The 19,923-nt window shown below is 37.2% G+C and overlaps 1 protein-coding gene across 1 annotated transcript in view; it reads right to left on the minus strand.

Moving 5' to 3' along the window:
- Window positions 1-19,923, minus strand: part of LOC131429221 (uncharacterized) — a 54,516-nt gene that overhangs the window by 25,839 nt on the left and 8,754 nt on the right. Inside the window, exons 2-3 of the mRNA XM_058593271.1 lie at window positions 9,460-9,580; window positions 8,287-9,047 (exon numbers count right to left, since the gene is read on the minus strand). Of these exons, the coding sequence (XP_058449254.1) occupies window positions 8,287-9,047; window positions 9,460-9,580 (882 nt within the window). The remainder of the gene's footprint in view (window positions 1-8,286; window positions 9,048-9,459; window positions 9,581-19,923) is intronic.

Raw genomic sequence — 19,923 nt, forward strand, 5'->3', positions numbered from 1 at the left:
TGATTGAATTATAGACCAAACTGAACAAGTTTGTCAATGACTTAAGTCACGATTCAAGCGTGATCTGTTAAAAACAGTGTTGCCAAAAAATACCAGCAAGAAATCACCCTCTATTAGTTACTTGTTACTAGGTTCCAGAGATACCGGTCAAAACAACAAAATGAAACCTGCGCGATGCTCTTGTAAACCGGCGCATTGTCTAAAAAAACATTTTTCGGTCATCAATCGCTTCAGTACTGAGTGCTGTAGACAGGCTATGCAATCGCTGTGAAAATCGACTTTACAACGCTGTGAAAATCGACTTTACTGTTCGACTCAGTTCGTCGAGATCACTAAATGTGTTTGTGTGTGTGTGTGTGTGTGTGTGTGTGTGTGTGTGTGTGTGTGTGTGTGTGTGTGTGTGTGTGTGTGTATGTGTATGTGACAAATAATGTTACTCAATTTTCTCAGAGATAAATGGACCGATTTTCACTAACTCAGATCCAAATGAAAGCTCTTATAGTCCCATAGACTACCATTAAATTTTATCCCGATCCGACTTCCGGTTCCGGAATTACAGGGTGATATGCACCAAAAACAGGTACAAAATAGTCACACACGTTTTTCAGAGATGGCTGAACCGATTATCACAAACTTAGATTAAAAAAACGTTTTATATAATTTTCTTGAATTTCATTTGGATCCAACTTCCGGTTCCGGAATTACAAGGAAATATGTGTAAATTTATGAAAAAAATGCGCACTCAATTTTCTCGAAAATTTCTTAGCCGATTTTCACAAACTAAGAAACAAATAAAAGGTCTTGAAATTCTTTAAAAAATCCTAGAAAATTGATCCATTTTAATTTCATGTAATTTTTTTTTTAAAGCTATTGTAAAAAGAAGAGCATATTTTTATAAAATTTGATGCAAAATTCATCAAGTTAACAGATCTTGTTAGTTAGTGAATATACAAAATCACTTTGGAGCTGCTAGTCCCCGGTTTCCACTTCCGAAAGCACCGATAATAGTGAAGAAAAGCTCTAAAAATGGAACTCACTTCGATTTCTCAGCAACGATTGAACCAATTTTCACGAATAATGATTCAAATTGAAGCTCTTATTGTCTTTAAATATACTGTGCAATTTCATCCAGATCCGACTTCCGGTTCAGTAATTATAGAGCGATGAGTGTCGAGTGTCGAAAACGGTACACGTCGATACGTGCTGGATACTAAAGAAGAAGAGAACACCACCGGCTTTGATCCGTTCGCAGCGTGCTTTGTTCAATTTCTTAAAGCGTGCATGGCTTCCATATTTAAATCTATACTTTTCAGTTGAAAATGTCAATTATGTAAATTGGAAATCATTCATTTTACATTCATTTAGTGTTATTACAAAATCATGATAACGATGCTTTTCTATAAAAGTACTTATTACCTTTCTCATATAGAAAGTTTATGCAATCACTTGAAAAATTGACTAGTGAAAATTGGCCCAGAGGGCTAACCCAAGTAGCAAACATTGTTCTAGGACTGAATTTATTAACTCTTCTTGCAACGATTATGCGATTGGAAAAGCGCACTTTTCTTGAATGGTGTGCAACAAGTTTCTCGTTTCATATGTTTCACAACAGTAATAAGCTAAGTGGAAACCGGAATTGAAACTGCACAAATCATCTTGTCGTACAGTCAGATGAAAAACCGGATGTGGAACTTATTCCATTCAGTATTTTGAGTTGGTTTCTCAAGCAGTAATATGAATTAATTTTACAACCCTTACAAAAACGTGTTGAATCAATTGTGTAACATATCTAACAAAAATAACCGCTATGAAGCAATTGTGACATATGCCAATTATAACAAGTTTTAATTGCTACTTGGGAAGTGTTCTATATCATTCGACGCAGTTCATCGAGCTGAGCAATGTATGTATGTGTGTGTATGTGTGTGTATGTGTGTGTGTGTGTCTGTGTGTGTCTGTGTCTGTGTCTGTGTGTGTGTCTGTGTCTGTGTGTGTGTTCGCTGTTTCTATGCACTCGTGTCGAGTTCAGTCCATTGTCGGGTAATCAGTGTATCCTCTAGCGTATAATAATGGATCCTGGCTTCGTCAACAGTTACCAATCGGCACCAAACCACCAACCGAATTCGCATTAGCTTCACCAAATACCCGAGTAGAAGTGATTTGCAAACCAACAACAAATGTTATTATTAAAACCAAACATCTCAATGGTAGAAATTAACAATATTTAGTTTGAAATATGGGTCGAAATACCAAAAATCATAATAAAGTCTGCATGAGAAATAACAATCTATATATATATATATATATATATATATATATATATATATATATATATATATATATATATATATATATATATATATATATATATATATATATATATATATATATATATATATATATATATATATATATATATATATATATATATATATATATATATATAAATGGATGTAAGTTTGTATGTTTGTAACGCCATAACTTCGGAACTACTGAACGGATTGCCACCAAACTTGGCACAGGTACTTCTTCCTTTTCAAAGATGGTTTAGGAAGCATTTTTATAGGGAAGGGAGCGTAGCAAGTGTCATAAACAAGGGGGGGGGGGTCATGGAAAAATCCATATAACTTGACAAGAATCGATACGTTCTAAAGACCATAGAAACATTTTGCATAAATTAAATATGACTATACGGGGGGTGGATGCAGCAAGTGTCTTTAAAAAGGGGGGGGGGGTGTAATGTTTAAAACGGCATAACTCCGAAACTACTGAACGGATTTCCACTTAACTTGGCACATATACTTCTTGCTCTTCAGAGATGGGCATAAGTGTATTTTTATGGGGGGAGGGAGCGTAGCAAGTGTCATTAACAAGGAGGGGTCATGAAAAAATTCATATAACTTGACGAAAATCGATATTTTTTTTAAGATCTTAGAAACATTTTGCGTACCGTAGATATGATTTTAATGGGGGATGGATGTAGCAAGTGCCTTTAAAAAGGGGGTGTAATGTTTGTAATGACATAACATCGAAACTACTTAACGGATAGTTATCAAACCTGGCACATGTGCTTCTTGCTCTTCAGTTATGAGAATGTTTCCATGGGGGGGAGGAGCGTAGAAAGTGTCCTTAACAAAGGTGGTCATAAATTTTTTTATCTAATTTGACTAGAATCGCTACTTTTTGAAGACCGTAGACACTTTTTGCACAACACAATTTTCCATACCTTAGATTTGATACATATGGGAGACCAGTGCGCTTTAACATCTCATCCAAGTCAGTCGATATAACAAAACCGCTTACGTTCGGGACGGAAGAATCCAAGTACAGTATTGTGTAGTGAACAATAGAACGACCTCGAAATGAGTGAACCAAACGAACAAAAGCTATCGCTGACACGAAAGAATACAATTGTTGTTGACTTCAGGCAGTGCAAAATTCGACCTTAGATACGAGAACTTGAAGGTTTGCTTAAGGAATAAATGCATCTTGACATTAAACGTGTGCATTTACTTTAATGCAATAAGACGAATAATGTTGTTTACATCCAGTTTTATAAAGAGTAGGATGCAATTCAATTCGCAAAAGACAATAACAATGTGCACTATGTGGAGCACGAGAACATTAAGTACAACATTCCAGTATATATGGAAGATAGTGCGATAGAAGTGCGTGTGCATGATCTTTCCTCAAGCGTCATCGATCCTTATATTCGTAAAACTATGTCCCAATACGGAGAGATTCTCTCTATCGAAAAAGAAAAGTGGAAGAACTTTTTCCCCGGTATTCTAAATGGCGTACGTTAGTTACGCATACACTTGAAGAGGCCTATATCTTCTTATGTGATTTTCGGTCAAGATACAAGAATTCCGTGCAAATCAATTGTTACCTATGACAATCAGATGGCCACATATCAACACTACGATCAACTACGATCAACAAGAACTACGAAAAGAAAACGGAAATCATACACAACACCGACGATGAAGCAATGGATGATGAGATAAGCCGCGGACGAAGTGACCCTCGATCTTCGTTGGATGGAAATGGAAACTCATATCCCCGACTGGGGCACTGATCATTCGTAATCTGAACATGAACGGAGTATTGTTCAATCGGGTTTCCTTCTAAATTATGTTTCACTACAATCAGAGTATTTCACTAAGCAGGACAACTTCGAGAATTTTTTTCGGCCTTCACTTCACGAAACATTTCCGAGCAACGCCGGGTAATTCAGCTAGTAAAATATAAAATTCTGTCATTGTAATATCAAAGTAGGAAAAAAATGTTTAATGTTTATTTTTCAGTAATTTTTTATATTTTTTATCTGATTCAGACGTAGTTTATTCAATTGTATTTTATTTGAAAATATAACTATTAGACCAATCTTACTTAATGAAATTGGAATACTTCATCAATAACGAAATAAGATATAATATTCAATTTTGTTGCCCTGGGCACGTGCCTGACTCGCGGCCTCTAAAAACAACGAATGTCGGACTAACATTCCTTCCCTTCCTTAAAGACTGTCCCAGAAAGTATGGACGCACTCTGATTTCGCTGTAAATAATTCACAAGTGTTAGATATTCAAATTTTTCTCGATTTTTCTCAACATTTGCCACTTAGCCATTGTAGACTAGCTGGCGCACCTTCTTACGAATGTTCCTCATTAAATTCCGTACAGACTTCTTGGTGACAAGTTTTGACACTTTTTTCCAATCTTTTTCGAACTGTTGAATGGTTTCGGCTGCCGAGACATGATTCCTAAGTTATGCCTTCGTTAATGCCCAAAATTTCTCAATTGGTCGAAGTTGTGGGCAATTTGGTGGATTCATGTCTTTTGGGACGAAAGTGACATTTTTGGTAGTATACCATTCTACCGTTGATTTCGAGTAGTGGCAAGAACTAAATCTTGCCAGAACAACAGGATCCATATGGCTTCGAATCATGGGTAGAAGTCGTTTTTGTAAACATTCCTTGATATATATTTCGCTGTTCATTGAAGCAGTGGTGATTAAGTGTTTCGAAATCTCACCGCAGCTACAAATTGCTTGCGAGACCATAGCTTTCTTACCAAATTATTCGACTTCAATCGATGTCTCGGACTGGTTTAACACTTGCCCTTCTCGCACCTTATATGTTAATATTGTGGTCCCGGCAAGGATTTGTAATCGAGTTTCACGTAGGTTTCGTCGTCCATGATTATGCAGTTCAAATTTCCAACAAGATTCGTATTGTACAGCTTCCGAACCCTCGGCCTGATCGATGTTTCTTGTTTCGGACTACGTTTTGGTTGATTCTGCTTCTTATAGGTTCGAAGATTCAAACGTTCTTTAAAACGAAGAACATTTGACCTCGAAGTGCCCACTTTTTTTGCCACATCCCGAACTGAAACCTCCTTCTTTTGCTCGAACGCCTTCAGTATTCGTTTATCCAACTGAGGGTTAGCAGGACCTTTTTTCGACCCGTTTTTGGTTTATCCTCAAAACTGTTATTCTCACCGAACTTCCTGATTGCATTTCGCACGGCTTTTTCACTTACTCCTTTCATTTTTGCTATCTTTCCCAGTGACAGTCCGCGTTCTGTGCACCATTTGTACACAATTTTTCGACGATGTTCTGCTGAAAGTCCACGCATTTCGAAACAAACTAATGAAAACGAATAAAAAACTGCACAAGTGGTTAGAGAAGAGTGTAAACAACAGGACGCAGCCATAAAAATTGACAGATTTTGAACCATTGCGAAATGGCAGCGGTTTTGGTTGCGTCCATATTTTCTGGGACAGTCTTTAGTAGCATTACCTGTGCTGGTGGCCGACGTCGTTATAGACCATTTAATGAAAAGTATTGAGTGAGTGGGTAGGCACAGTGATAATGATTTGTTTCTCCCAAGTATTCCTTTTGTTGATTGAGCATTTCCACTCATTTCATCAACCATGAAATGCAACTGCGGGCGATCTACTTCAGTTCAGGTAATAAAAGGCGGGTGGGTAATGTCAGAGACATAACTGGATGTCGTGAATACGAGAACAACTGACATGTTCCTTAACACTTCCTAATATCAATTAGTTGATCAATTGTATGAATTATGCAAGCATTCCCCTTTTCCACATTTTTCGCAAAAACAAAGAAGGATTCACTTGATCTCGATTACTGTGAATTTCACACAGCGAAAAGTGCACAAATCTAACCAAACTGTTCTTGATTTGCACTAAACTGAGGATAATTACCTTCGATTTGCGAACAACAAATCCTAATAGTTCTTTAGAAAACTTTTAGAGCCATTAGAACGGCTCATTTGGTGTAATGCTCTCCACCGTTGCTTTTTCGCCAATGCAAATGACTGGCAGCTGTGACGTAATCGCTCTTGTCGGAAGCGAAACTAGCTTTGCAAACGACACAAAATACATCTGCTCGTAGTGGCGATAGAATCCAAACTGATTCAATTTTTGTTGGGAGCTTTCTTTTTACGTGATTTCGTTTGTAGCTTTTTCACTAATGGGCGGTCCCAACAGCCCAATAAATGAAAAAATGCCGCATACAGAATTTTAATGTCGATTATTTCATTTCGGATTTGCATAATTTATTGAATGAAACTATCAATATGCTGTAGGGATTCGTTTCTAGCATTCAGAAGGACCAAATTGAGGAACTCACTGCGATATTCACCACTTTGCGGAACATTTTTCTCGAACGATTTGTTGTACAGCAGCAGATATTTTGTTCTCTTCCTCAGAACGCGTTCTGATTGGCTGGTGTTGACATGGGTCAAATGAGACCGGGATTTCAATAGTGTACTATTGAAATACTTCAATGCTTTTGCTATACACGTTTAAGTTGAAAATTTTCGATTCTATTGGTAGTTAGATTATATAAATCCTTCCACAGATCACTGAGCTATGAGCTTTCAAAATACGAGAAAGGCAAACGCGCCTTATGAATTATCCTCTTTGATACTCGTTTATACCAAACATTTTAGAAAAGTTTAATTTTGAATTATTTGAGATTATGTCACACAACTGAAAATTTCATCATAAAATTGTGATCATATTCCCGATGACATGTAGCAAAAATTATGTTGATTCGTTAGATACAACAAGAGATATTCACGATCAAAATCTTATCACTCTCTCAGAGGGTAAATTTTGAAAAGGCCATAGTAAAGTAAGTCGTATTCACGACAAAATAAGCTATCTCGAATAAAATGTGATAAGTTCCGGCTTGGACTTACGCAAATATTGGTTCAAATTCTCTTTAGTTAAATATTCGAAGAACTTCCGTGTTTCCTTTTCCATGCTTTCATCGACCGAAGTGAATAACCCATAAATATAACATCAAAGAATTTTGATATCTGCAGACTGGGCATCAATCACCTGTCATATATTGACAAACACTATAGAAATAATAGTTTGCGATAAATCATTCAAATCGCTAGGCTCCAGTTTCTCTTGGCTCTTATAAGCTGCCTATAAATATCCGATTTTTCAGCTTGGCACTGACATTTATGCTGACAACCATACCACCGTGACTAATCGAATGAATCACATTTGAAACATGTCCGTTGAAGGGTTCGACTAACCTGTTGACAGCGGGCACGTTCGGTTGCCATAAACCATGTTGATGATCGGCTCATCAATTACGTAAATTAATTACATACAGACATATTATGATTCGGTGGCATGACCGTTTAAAATTGGATATACCGTAGCATTGTTCAGGAAAACGACTCCCATTGAATAACATCATCTTCAAACCAACGACAGATGCGGCTTGGGCAGTCGCACTGGCGGTGTATAGAGAAGCACGGAACAAATAGGAAATTAATGCAAATCTTCGAAATTATACCCAAATACGTACATTCACTGCTGCAGCAGCACAGTAACATGTCTCAAAAAATAAACATATCCATAAATTAGACAATCGTTGAGGGAAACAAATGTGAATTCTGTAGGTCAGCGAGTCGTTTGGAGTCAATTAAGAGATTATGCCGGAAGGAATTATTTTGCTCTTGAACTCAGTTAATAGTTATCTTTATTGTTTTTATTTTTATTTACACTTTTACAATTGCTCGGATTCCCGAATGTACTGTATCTAGATAGCATACGTATAACTGTTTTTAATCATTCTAAAAATTGATTTCAATATTCTTACTATAATACTCATTTCAGGCACACATTCGTCAAACAATAAATTACTGTGGCAAACTATTGTCTATAAAGCGTTAGAGAAAATTTGTTTATTAACTAACTAGTACCGGTGTGACATCACTAAGTTAAGTTATTATACTTTACTGAGACTCAACTTCCGTTTCGCTTCATTTAATTCTGCTCGACATTCGAGTAATTGTTGTTCGATCGATGCCGGTTTGACAGTAGAAAGTGTTGCCAGTGTCGAAGAGGCTGAAACAGTTGCGGCTGCCTCTGTGGTACTAGACTTTATCGTGGTACTACCGGTTGTTGTTTTCGTAACCGGAGCCTCCGTTGCAAGCCGAATAATTCGTTCGTCCCTTCCACTGGTCGTCGTCGTCGTCGTCGTTGTAACCGTGCTGATGCCCAGTTCTCCGAGTGAATCTGCTTCAGGATGTTCTGTTGAGGTAGCTTTCTTTACAACCGGTGTTTCCAGAGCTGGAAGGTAGCCCGTCCCGGGGAAGTTAGATGCACGGGGATCCGAATCCGTCGTTATCGGTGTTTGCTTCTCGCGATGCACGGATGCTCCATAGTTAAACTCCGGATAGGGTGTTCCATACTCCAAGTATAGCTCAGGTTTTTTGATATCGTACTCGTTTGCTCTGAATGGGCTGTCGATTATGTTGTCACTGCAAGTGTTAGAGTACTGTTCTAGCAAACGTAAACAAGTATCATTTTTCGGTCTTTGCACATACGCGTACAATCCTGTGGCATCGTACGGGGGATTACGGAAGGGCTCGTGGCCCCCTGCATAGTTGCCGTAACCACCGTCGTACGGAATGTGCACATGGATGTAGCGTCCCCGATCGCCATCGTCATAATGGACGTAACGGTAGCGATCCAAATCTTCTACATAGTCACCTGTAAGAGCACAAGAAAAACTATTAGGGGGAGAGATCCTCGCAAATTGTTTGCAACACCGACCTTACAAGGCAATCTGCCAGAAGTGTTAATGATTAATGCTTTTGCTTTTAGATAATGGGTTATGGTAGTGCTTTTGTTGATGTTTTGAAATATACTATCCATCTTTGATGGTCAACCGCATAACGATTCGAAACCTTGTCACCAAATAAACATTACCTTCTCGAGAAAAATGATGGCCCGGTCAATGTATTTGTGACAATACTAGAGCGTTTGGTCTGGTTAAATGAAACTTAAAAATTTATACCTACATTTCGCCGATTAAAGTATCCAATTCATAATATTACATGTGTAATGTTTGGACCAATTGGACAGAGACGAACGGATCATTAGTTTCGAGCTGGCACCTTACCTTCATTTTTGTGTACATATTTTCCATTGTTGCTGCTGAAATACTTTCGTTTGCTGTATTTTCCATCGTCGGCTGCACGTGACGAAACTTCTGGCGAAAAAATCACCGAGACAAGTGTGAGCTAAAATGAAAGAATAGGAAACCGAAAGAATATTAACCAATGCAACCAAAACACCACTGTCAGAATCACCCACACTCCACATCGCACACACGGAGAACCCTTCGATCATAAAATTGCGATATCGCAGTTTTTGATTTTTGCGATAGTTGATTTAACTAATTTCTTTTTGATTCAACCAATATGGTTTTTGATTTGCATATATTCAAGTAGTTGAAAAATATGTTGTTTTGAATGCTGTCAAATGTCGGAGACAGTTGAAAGCAAAACAATAATCGCAATGCAAAATCAACAACTTTTTAGTTGAACTCTGTTCGCGTCGCTTCAAAATGTCAACAAAAACAATATCGATGGTTAAAGCGTTTGGTGAAATTGTGTTCATTCGATTTGAGAATTTTATGATAACAAGTATTTATCTAACAGCGGTGTTGTGATAAAGTTAACCTTGTTTAAGATGAAAAAGATTTGGTGACAAATTGTTTATGAATAATCATCTCGTAATCTTTCAGGTATGCGCAATATTTTATGCTTCAAATTCGATCATTATTTACTTCCAGCAGACTGTTTTACTTCCAGCTGTTTGATACCGATGAAGATGTTCATGCATTAGCAATAAAACGCTTTTTGACATGAATTTAATTTATAAAAGTAACAGGAGCGAAGGATTTCAAACACACAGAACGCGCTGCGTTTGAATGGAGCGTTTGAATTGCCGTCCCAAAATTTCAATTCCCAGTAGTTGATGCACCCAAGCTCATATAAATTGACTAAAATTATCAGTGCATAACTTTAACTAAAACAAATAAAACCGATTTATTTTTCAACTAACAGAATTTTGTTTCAATAACAACACCAGTTATTCCAACTAAAATATTTGTTGAAATTGAAAGGTATGTGTTCTCACTAATTGACAGCATTTTTTTTCAAGCATTTAAATTAGTTGTTTCAACCATCGTTTCTGCTAATCGAAAAACAAAAGTGACAGTTTAGTTAAAACAACAATCGATTAGTTGTACCAAATTTTAACCAATCGAATTCAGAAAATCAACTAATATTCTGGTTGAAATGGGATCGCGGCTGTTTCCGTGCAGCGGTTCGAATCAATAAAAACCTGTTTTAATCCACCTAGTGGTGTAATGATGCCTTTCTCATGTACATATAATATTGTGGTATTCTATTTGTACTTCCGGAACCGGATACCGGGAACCAGCATAGCCGGAATCGGTTTGTTTAGTTGCCTACTGATAATGACTATCGATTTGTGTAGTTTTGAGACCAGTTTAGAATTTTTTTTACGTTTTTTGTTTCGCTGGTTTAAGTCACGGTGTACAATATTGAACACACTTTACTCTATAACTCCGGAACCGGAAGTCGGATCCGGATGAAATTCAGGAATTCCGTATGGGACCACGAGACCTTTCATTTGAATCTAAGTTTGTGGAAATCGGTCAAACCATCGCTGAGAAAAGTGAGTGAGATCCATTTTGGTATATATGACGACTATTTCCGGTACTTCCGGAACCGGATACCGGGAACCAGGATAGCCGGAATCGGTTTGGTTAGTTGCCTTCTGATAATGACTATCGATTTGTGTAGTTTTGAGACCAGTGTAGAAATTTTTTTACGTGTTTTGTTTCGCCGGTTTAAGTGACGGTGTACAATATTGAACACACTTTACCCTATAACTCCGGAACCGGAAGTCGGATACGGATGAAATTCAGGAATTCCGTATGGGACCACGAGACATTTCATTTGAATCTAGGTTTGTGGAAATCGGTCAAACCATCGCTGAGAAAAGTGAGTGAGATCCATTTTGGTATATATGACCACTATTTCCGGTACTTCCGGAACCGGATACCGGGAACCAGGATAGCCGGAATCGGTTTGTTTAGTTGCCTACTGATAATGACTATCGATTTGTGTAGTTTTGAGACCAGTTTAGGATTTTTTTTACGTTTTTTGTTTCGCCGGTTTAAGTGACGGTGTACAATATTGAACACACTTTACCCTGTAACTCCGGAACCGGAAGTCGGATCCGGATGAAATTCAGGGATTCCTTATGGGACCATGAGACCTTTCATTTGAATCTAAGTTTGTGGAAATCGGTCAAACCATCGCTGAGAAAAGTGAGTGAGATCCATTTTGGTATATATGACGACTATTTCCGGTACTTCCGGAACCGGATACCGGGAACCAGGATAGCCGGAATCGGTTTGTTTAGTTGCCTACTGATAATGACTATCGATTTGTGTAGTTTTGAGACCAGTTTAGGATTTTTTTTACGTGTTTTGTTTCGCCGGTTTAAGTGACGGTGTACAATATTGAACACACTTTACCCTATAACTCCGGAACCGGAAGTCGGATACGGATGAAATTCAGGAATTCCGTATGGGACCACGAGACCTTTCATTTGAATCTAAGTTTGTGGAAATCGGTCAAACCATCGCTGAGAAAAGTGAGTGAGATCCATTTTGGTATATATGACCACTATTTCCGGTACTTCCGGAACCGGGTACCGGGAACCAGGATAGCCGGAATCGGTTTGTTTAGTTGCCTACTGATAATGACTATCGATTTGTGTAGTTTTGAGACCAGTTTAGAATTTTTTTTACGTGTTTTGTTTCGCCGGTTTAAGTGACGGTGTACAATATTGAACACACTTTACCCTATAACTCCGGAACCGGAAGTCCGATCCGGATGAAATTCAGGAATTCCGTATGGGACCACGAGACCTTTCATTTGAATCTAAGTTTGTGGAAATCGGTCAAACCATCGCTGAGAAAAGTGAGTGAGATCCATTTTGGTATATATGACCACTATTTCCGGTACTTCCGGAACCGGGTACCGGGAAACAGGATGGCCGGAATCGGTTTGTTTAGTTGCCTACTGATAATGACTATCGATTTGTGTAGTTTTGAGACCAGTTTAGGATTTTTTTTACGTTTTTTGTTTCGCCGGTTTAAGTGACGGTGTACAATATTGAACACACTCTACCCTATAACTCCGGAACCGGAACTCGGATCCGGATGAAATTCAGGAATTCCGTATGGGACCACGAGACCTTTCATTTGAATCTAAGTTTGTCAAAATCGGTTCAGCCATCTCCGAGAAAACCTAGTGAGATTATTTGACACATACACACACACACACACACACACATACATACACACACACACAGACATTGCTCAGCTCGATGAACTGAGTCGAATGGTATATGACACTTGGCCCTCCGGGTTAATTTTCACTAGTCGGTTTTTCAAGTGATTGCATAACCTTTCTATATGAGAAAGGCAAAACGTGGACATAAATCAGTAGCTACCAAACCGTTCTTTTAATGCATATAGTTGCTTTTAAGAAATTTTTCACAAATATATACCGCGTAATTTGATTCTTTCTCTAATTGTTCATGCAAAAAAATATAACCATAACTTTTTTTCTGAAGAGATTTTTTTCTTCTACAAAGTTTTAGAACTATTAAAAATAATTTACTTTGTCAAATATACCAACAGTCTAGGTCGCACCGTTTCAGATATGTAAAGTGTTTTATGGCAACCCCCCTAAAATCAGTTTTTTATTAATTACTTGTTTCGAGTTATTTTTTTATGCATACTCTATTTGGAATAATTGAATAAAATAATAAATCTCATATTTTTGTTGAAGGTAGTGCATAGGTTTGTTGTTTCTTGGCAAAGTTATACATTATTTTACCTTTTTTACCTATGATAAAACTTTACACCGAAGCGAAACATGCAACTTTATGCAGCTGATTTTTACAAAATTTATAGGAAAAGATATGCTCAATACTATAAAAAAATCTAAGTGGAACTGGATGGAACTTTTTTAGGCCTTTTCAAAGTTAGTTTTAGTTATTGAATTATGACAACCCCCTTGAAACTAGTTTTCTAATCATAACTTGTTTCAAGTTAGTTTTTATGCATACTTTATTTGGAATAATTGCAGAAAATATAAAATCCCATAATTTTGTAGATGGTAATGCATAGGTTTATTCTTTTCTGGAAAAGTTATACATCATTTTACCTATTTTTACCTAAGAAACCTTGTACTGAAGGGAAATATGCAGAATCAGAACAAATTGGTTCAAATGGCACGTTCACCTTGATATTTGGACACGTGCAATTCGCTCTTGAGCTATTCCAGTGAATCGAATTTTTAAAGTAAGCTGATAGCTCACAGCTCTTTTTAAAAGAACCGTAGCTCACCAGTTCACCGCACTGGTAAGCAGAGATGCCAGGTTGACAGATTAATCTATGTTTTACAGATTTTCAACCTTTTGCACGGATTCTAAAAATGGCACAGATTTCTGAAAATGGTCACAGCTTCACACAGATTCTGAAATCGATCATAGATAGATCCAAATGTGTATCTATCCTTCTTTTACAGATTCAATTAGCGATTGACAATAAGAAATCAAACCTCTCACTCAGTAGGCTAAGGTACACTCAAGGATGCCACTTTTGCGGATATTCTCAAGTATGACATAATAATAATTCGAAGACAAGTTAGTTCGCATAGCATTGTTCTTTGTGCATCAATGATTTCGATCATGCATATGAAAGAAAACAGCTCAAAAAAACGGCGCTCGAAAAAAAACCTTCAGTTCAATCTTAATGAGCTGATACATTGAATCAATTACCTTTAGTGAGCTGATCGGTTCGGAGCTGCTCACCGGTATGAGCTGCTTTGCACATCTCTAATACCGTTTTCGTTTATTGATCAGAGCAGCCCGAGAGCTGACCCAGAGTCGCCAAAACAACTTTTGATGAGTTTGTTTTAGCAACCTGGTGTCGCTCTAGATCGGACTCCAATCGCGTAGTTTCGCTCTGAAAATTTTCTCGGGTCGCACCAAGCATCCAGCCGAGTTTGTTTATTTTTTCTTTTTATATGAGTTGTTGTCTAGGGCGCGTAACACGTGTTCGTTTTACTCGGATTCAGAGTTGCCCGCGTGTAGGTTCTAAAACGAAAACGGTATAAGTGAGCGTCGCACGATCAACATATCGTCTTAAAAAACGTGTTGCTTCGCGATAACTCAATTTATTTACACGTTTAAAAATGAAATCTCTTAGTAAAGGTTTGTACTTTTTCAATACTTTTTCATATTTTGTTTGGAAAACATTTTTTCATTTTTTTAAAAATGTGTTGAACTTTTGATATTTTTCGGATTTTCAATATTTAAAAATAACTTTGAAAAGGCCTAAAAAATTACATCGAGGTCTACATAGATTTTTCTAATATTGTTAATTGTCAAAAAGTAAACAAAATAATAATCACACCAATTTGCTTAAGTTGCGCGTGCAAGCATGAGCTTGTTTATGCGTATTTTTGCGCACTTTGTAGTAGATACTTAGGTAATAGAGGTAGATTCTATGTAGATAAAATCAAAAAACTGTTTTTAAAATAAAGTGAATACTGGACTGAGCATCGCAGACGTTAATGGTTTTGTTCGAAAATATAGATGTGCGAGCTCAAAGGTGTCCACCAGCGACGAATATCCTAATACTAACGCTAAACGGGAAAAGAAAGATGTCCAGCCAGCGACTGGCACCATTAAAGAAGGTGACAAGCGATTATAAATACACTCTCCTACTCAATGCTTGATCGGAGAAATAGGTATAAAGCGAGAGGACTAGTGTTTGATGGACAGAGAAGATGTTTGGATATAAGGTATCGGTCGGGTGACGGCCAGGATGTAGACCATGTTCGATGTACGTTGCTACTATGTCTGTGAGTTTTAGTGTGGCTAAAGCAAGATCAGAGTGGCGAAATGGTAGCGCGTATGCACGGAATGCATATGAACGCAGGTTCTAGTCCTGTCTCTGAGCGTATCTTTTTCGAAAAAATTCATCTTTTCTGTTAGTTTTTCTTTCACTTGGCTTCTCCAATATATATTTCCGCTCAGTCATTGCAAAAACTGAACTTAGTCATGGCGGCTTTACGTCAAACTAAAATTAATAAATCGTCTATAAAACCTGTTTACCCTGTAGTTCCGGAACCGAAAATAGTATCCACAACAAATTAAAGAATTCCGTATGAATCTGTAAGACTTTTCTTTTGAACCTATAAGTTTGTGAAAATCGATTTAGTCATCTCCAAGAAAAGTGAGTGAGATCCTTTTTGCAGTTTTTGATCACTATTTCCAATTCTTCCGAAACCGGATTCAGATGAACGAAATAGCCGAAGTTGGTTCGTTTGCTACCAACAAATATGACTTACAAATTGGAACAGTTTTGAACGTAGTTAAACCTATACTTACTATCTCATGCTCTATTTCGATTAAACCAATTAAACGAAATCTAACAAACGGAACGGACCTGCGTTTCTGTTACTTCTGCATATGTAAGTCAAGCTAAACAGCATAAAACATGTAATAGGTTTATTATTATTATTATTATTATTATTATTATTATTATTATTATTATTATTATTATTATTATTATTATTATTATTATTATTATTATTATTATTATTATTATTGACATCACTACACAACGTGTACGAAATAGAACAAAGCACGCCTTGTTCGTTTTGTGTTTTCGTCTTCTTTCGGTGTTGTACATATTGTTACTCTATCTGGCGATTTAAAAACTAATCGCCCTGCAACTGCGGAACCGGAAGCCGGATCCAGATGAAATTTCACAGTAGGTTTAAAGACAGTATGAACTTTAATTTAAAATAAAGATTTGTGAAAATCGGTTCAAGCATCGCAGAGAAATCGAAGTGAATTTAGTTTTAGGAGTTTTTCTTCTCCACTTTCGGTGCTCTCGGAAGAGTGAAAGAGGGGACCAGTAGTGACGAATTAAGTTTTCATGCCCTCAAACTAACAAGCTCTGCAAACTAGAAGAATTTATCGGACAGTTTTATGGGATTTGTACCTGTTTTTAACCATCGTTCGTGAAAAAATACTAATAAAATTGGTAATTTTCCACCTATCACGCTTTAGTTCCGAAACCGGAAGTCGGATCCTGATAAAATATTCCACAAATTTTTTGAATATTATAAGTCCTTTCATTGGAATCCTAGTTTGCAAAAATCGGTTGAGTTGTTCCAGAGATAATTGAGTGAACTTTTTCTCAAATTTTCACATATTACCATATAACTCCGGAACCGGAAGTCACATTCAAATGAAATTCAATAGCAAGCTATGGGACCATAATACCTTTTATTTGAATCTTAGTTTGTGAAAATCGGGTTAGCCGTCTCTGAAAAAAGTGAGTGCATATTTTTTTCACTTTTTTGGTACATATCATCCTATGTCTTCGGAACCGGAAGTCGGATCGGAATGAAATTCAATAGCAGGCTATGGGACTGTGACCATTCATTTGAATCTTTGTTTGTAAAAATCGGTATAGCCATCTCTGAGAAAAGTGAGTGCATATTTTTGTTACATACACACACACGCACACACACACACACACACACACACACACGGACACATACACACACAGACATTTGCTCAGTTCGTCGAGCTGAGTCGAATGGTATATGACATTCGGCCCTCCGGGTCTCGATTAAAAAGTCGATTTTCACAGTGATTGCATAGCCTTTCTATATGAGAAAGGCAAAAAGAGAGAAATAATCAGTAGTGGCCAAAATGGGCCGTTACGAACAAAAAAAAAATATATGAAATCTTTAGCAACTAGATAATCAGTAAACGAAGCTTAGTTAATATATTCTATCAAATATAGAAACCAATTTCTCTTCATATTTCACCTTAATCGATATTTAAATCGTTACTTATTTATTTATTTGAATCAACAAACATAATTTAGTCCAAATGATTATTTCTAAGTATATTCAAAAAAATATATCGTATGGCACGGCGTGGTAGATGGAAATCAAATCCCGATGAAACTCTATTGAAGATCCGCTGCAGGTCAGTAATAGCACCGTTAGTTCCATAATTAGTGCGACGAAATGGCAAGCGAAGGAACAAACTGTTACGAAGAGCACGTGATCGAACGTTTAAGCTGATTTCGCTAAGAAGTCGATTCCATCAATTAAAAAATCAAAAATTGTCATGGCTCGTGATAAATCACGTCCAGCATGCAGTGTGTCAACTCCAATTAACATCGCTCGACCTTCATAACTCGGGAGCTGTTGTGGATTATTCCAAGGCAACCAGCGCAGTGCAAAGCGAATAAATCTGTATCGATGTAATTCGATTGACACCATTGCAATGCATTGAGGTAGTAAGGGTTCCATATCACTATGCAATATTCAAGAATAGAGCGAACCAGCGAACAGTACACAGTTTTTACGCAGTAAATATCATTGAAATTTTTGGTTATCCGTATTAAAAGTCTCAAGCATCGAGAAGCTTTTGCCTTTTTGCGTAAACTTCAGTTGTTCTTCGAGAAAAATACCGAGACCTTTCACACATGTCGTCCTTCCAATTGAAGTACCCCCAATGCAGTACTCAAATCGAACAGGATTTCTTGTTCGGGTGAATGTTATGATCGGGGGGATGTCTGGGGAATTAGAATCATTCGGTTGATTTCACACCAGTCAGCAAAATTCAACTGTTAATTTGCAGGAATACGGCATCGTCTATTTTCCGGATTTTGTTATAAATTTTAAGATCATCAGCAAATGAAAGCCACTGCCCTTCCAGGACAAAATTCACATCGTTAAAGTACAGCAAAAATATCAGTAGTCCTAGATGACTGCCTTATGAGATTCCGGAAGAAGCGCAACACTCATCGGATACACAATCACCGATTCTTACGGCAAGACGTCGGTCGCTTAGGTATGACTTAATCCAGCAGAGTACGTTTGAGTCAAAACCGAGTTTGTTTAGCAATGACGATAGCGTGATTTTTTATCAAAGTCTACCGAGAGATCCATATAAATGACGTCTGTTTGATAACCAACGAACATAGAATTTGTAACATAATTCATAAGCTATAGCAGATTTGTAGCAGTAGAACGTTTTGGCATGAATCCATGTTGAGTCTGTACAATATACTGCATACAATGGTTCAAAATTGGCTCAAGAACGATCATTTCAGAAAGCTTTGGAATGGAACTGAGAAATGTAATCCCACGGTAGTTGTCGACATGTTTTTTATTCCCTTTTTATGAACTGGAAACATAAAAGAGGACTTCCACACATCGGGAAATATTCCGGCAGTTAGTGATTTGTGGAACAAAGACAGTTCCTTTTTTATCTTTACTAGGAACAGTAGCAACCGTCATGTCAATTTCAGGCGAAAAATGACCCTTGGCTCTCCTACCCGATCAAATGCACATATCGAAGTAAGAACAAGATTATACGAACAAATAGTCAAGGATCCCGCCCGACAGTATTGGGTTTAGAAGAATCTGCTAAATCTGCTAAAGAATAAAAAAAATAATACAGATGTTGCATAATGGTCGCATGATAGCCACTGGATATGGTCGGGTAAGTAATTTATTGTACCCGAACCCGACCGGTACCTGATCGAAAATGAAAAAAAAAATACCCGTACCCGAGAATAAATTTTCTTCCAAACCTAATCCCGAGCCGTAACCGCTAAAAAATAAAAATGTTTACCCGTACCCGACCCGAACCCGAAAAAAGCTTTGGTTGTACAAGGATAAATTTTTAAATATTACCATTTAATTCTGTTATAAGTATATCACGTCACTATACAAATTCACTATGTATCTCACGACACTATAAATCTTGTATAATAAACGTCACATCACATATGCACATTTCGAATACAATTTATATTCATCTTCAGTGTGATAGTTTTGTTTAGTTATTGAAAGAATGCTGTAATGTTGTTCCTTCAATATATGAAACGGAAGTAGGTAGATTCCTACAACAGGTATAAACACCTTGGAAAAAATTTCTAATTTGTTTAGGGTAGGGAGAGATTAAGTGTTTTCTATGTTTGTCTGTCCCCTGTGTGTAGGTAGTAACTTAAAGAGCCAGGAAGACCTATTTCCTTGGTCTCTGTTTAGTAAAGAAGTAGAATTGTGTTTGAAAATTTCCAGACTTTCTGCCGAATCTAATTTCCATGGGTTGGAAATTTGTCTTAAAATTTTTATGTCATTTGTAGTGAAATCATGGTTTTCGGAAAAGGCATGCTCAGCTACTTTCGACTTGAAATGGTGTGATAAACCCCGTTCCAGATCCTTGGATGCTTTCCCTATTTCCGCTATGTGTTCCTTGAAACGGATATCTAATGATCTCTTTGTTTGTCCAATGTATAATTTATCACAATGAGAACATGAAATTTTATATACCCCCGATTTTTTCAATTTGTCAGTAGGATCTTTAGTAGATCCTAGTAAAGTTTTCAACTGGTTGCTAGTACTACTGAACACTAAATCCAAGCCAA

This window comes from Malaya genurostris, chromosome 2, assembly GCF_030247185.1.
Source record: "Malaya genurostris strain Urasoe2022 chromosome 2, Malgen_1.1, whole genome shotgun sequence".
In the NCBI taxonomy this organism is placed as follows: domain Eukaryota; kingdom Metazoa; phylum Arthropoda; class Insecta; order Diptera; family Culicidae; genus Malaya; species Malaya genurostris.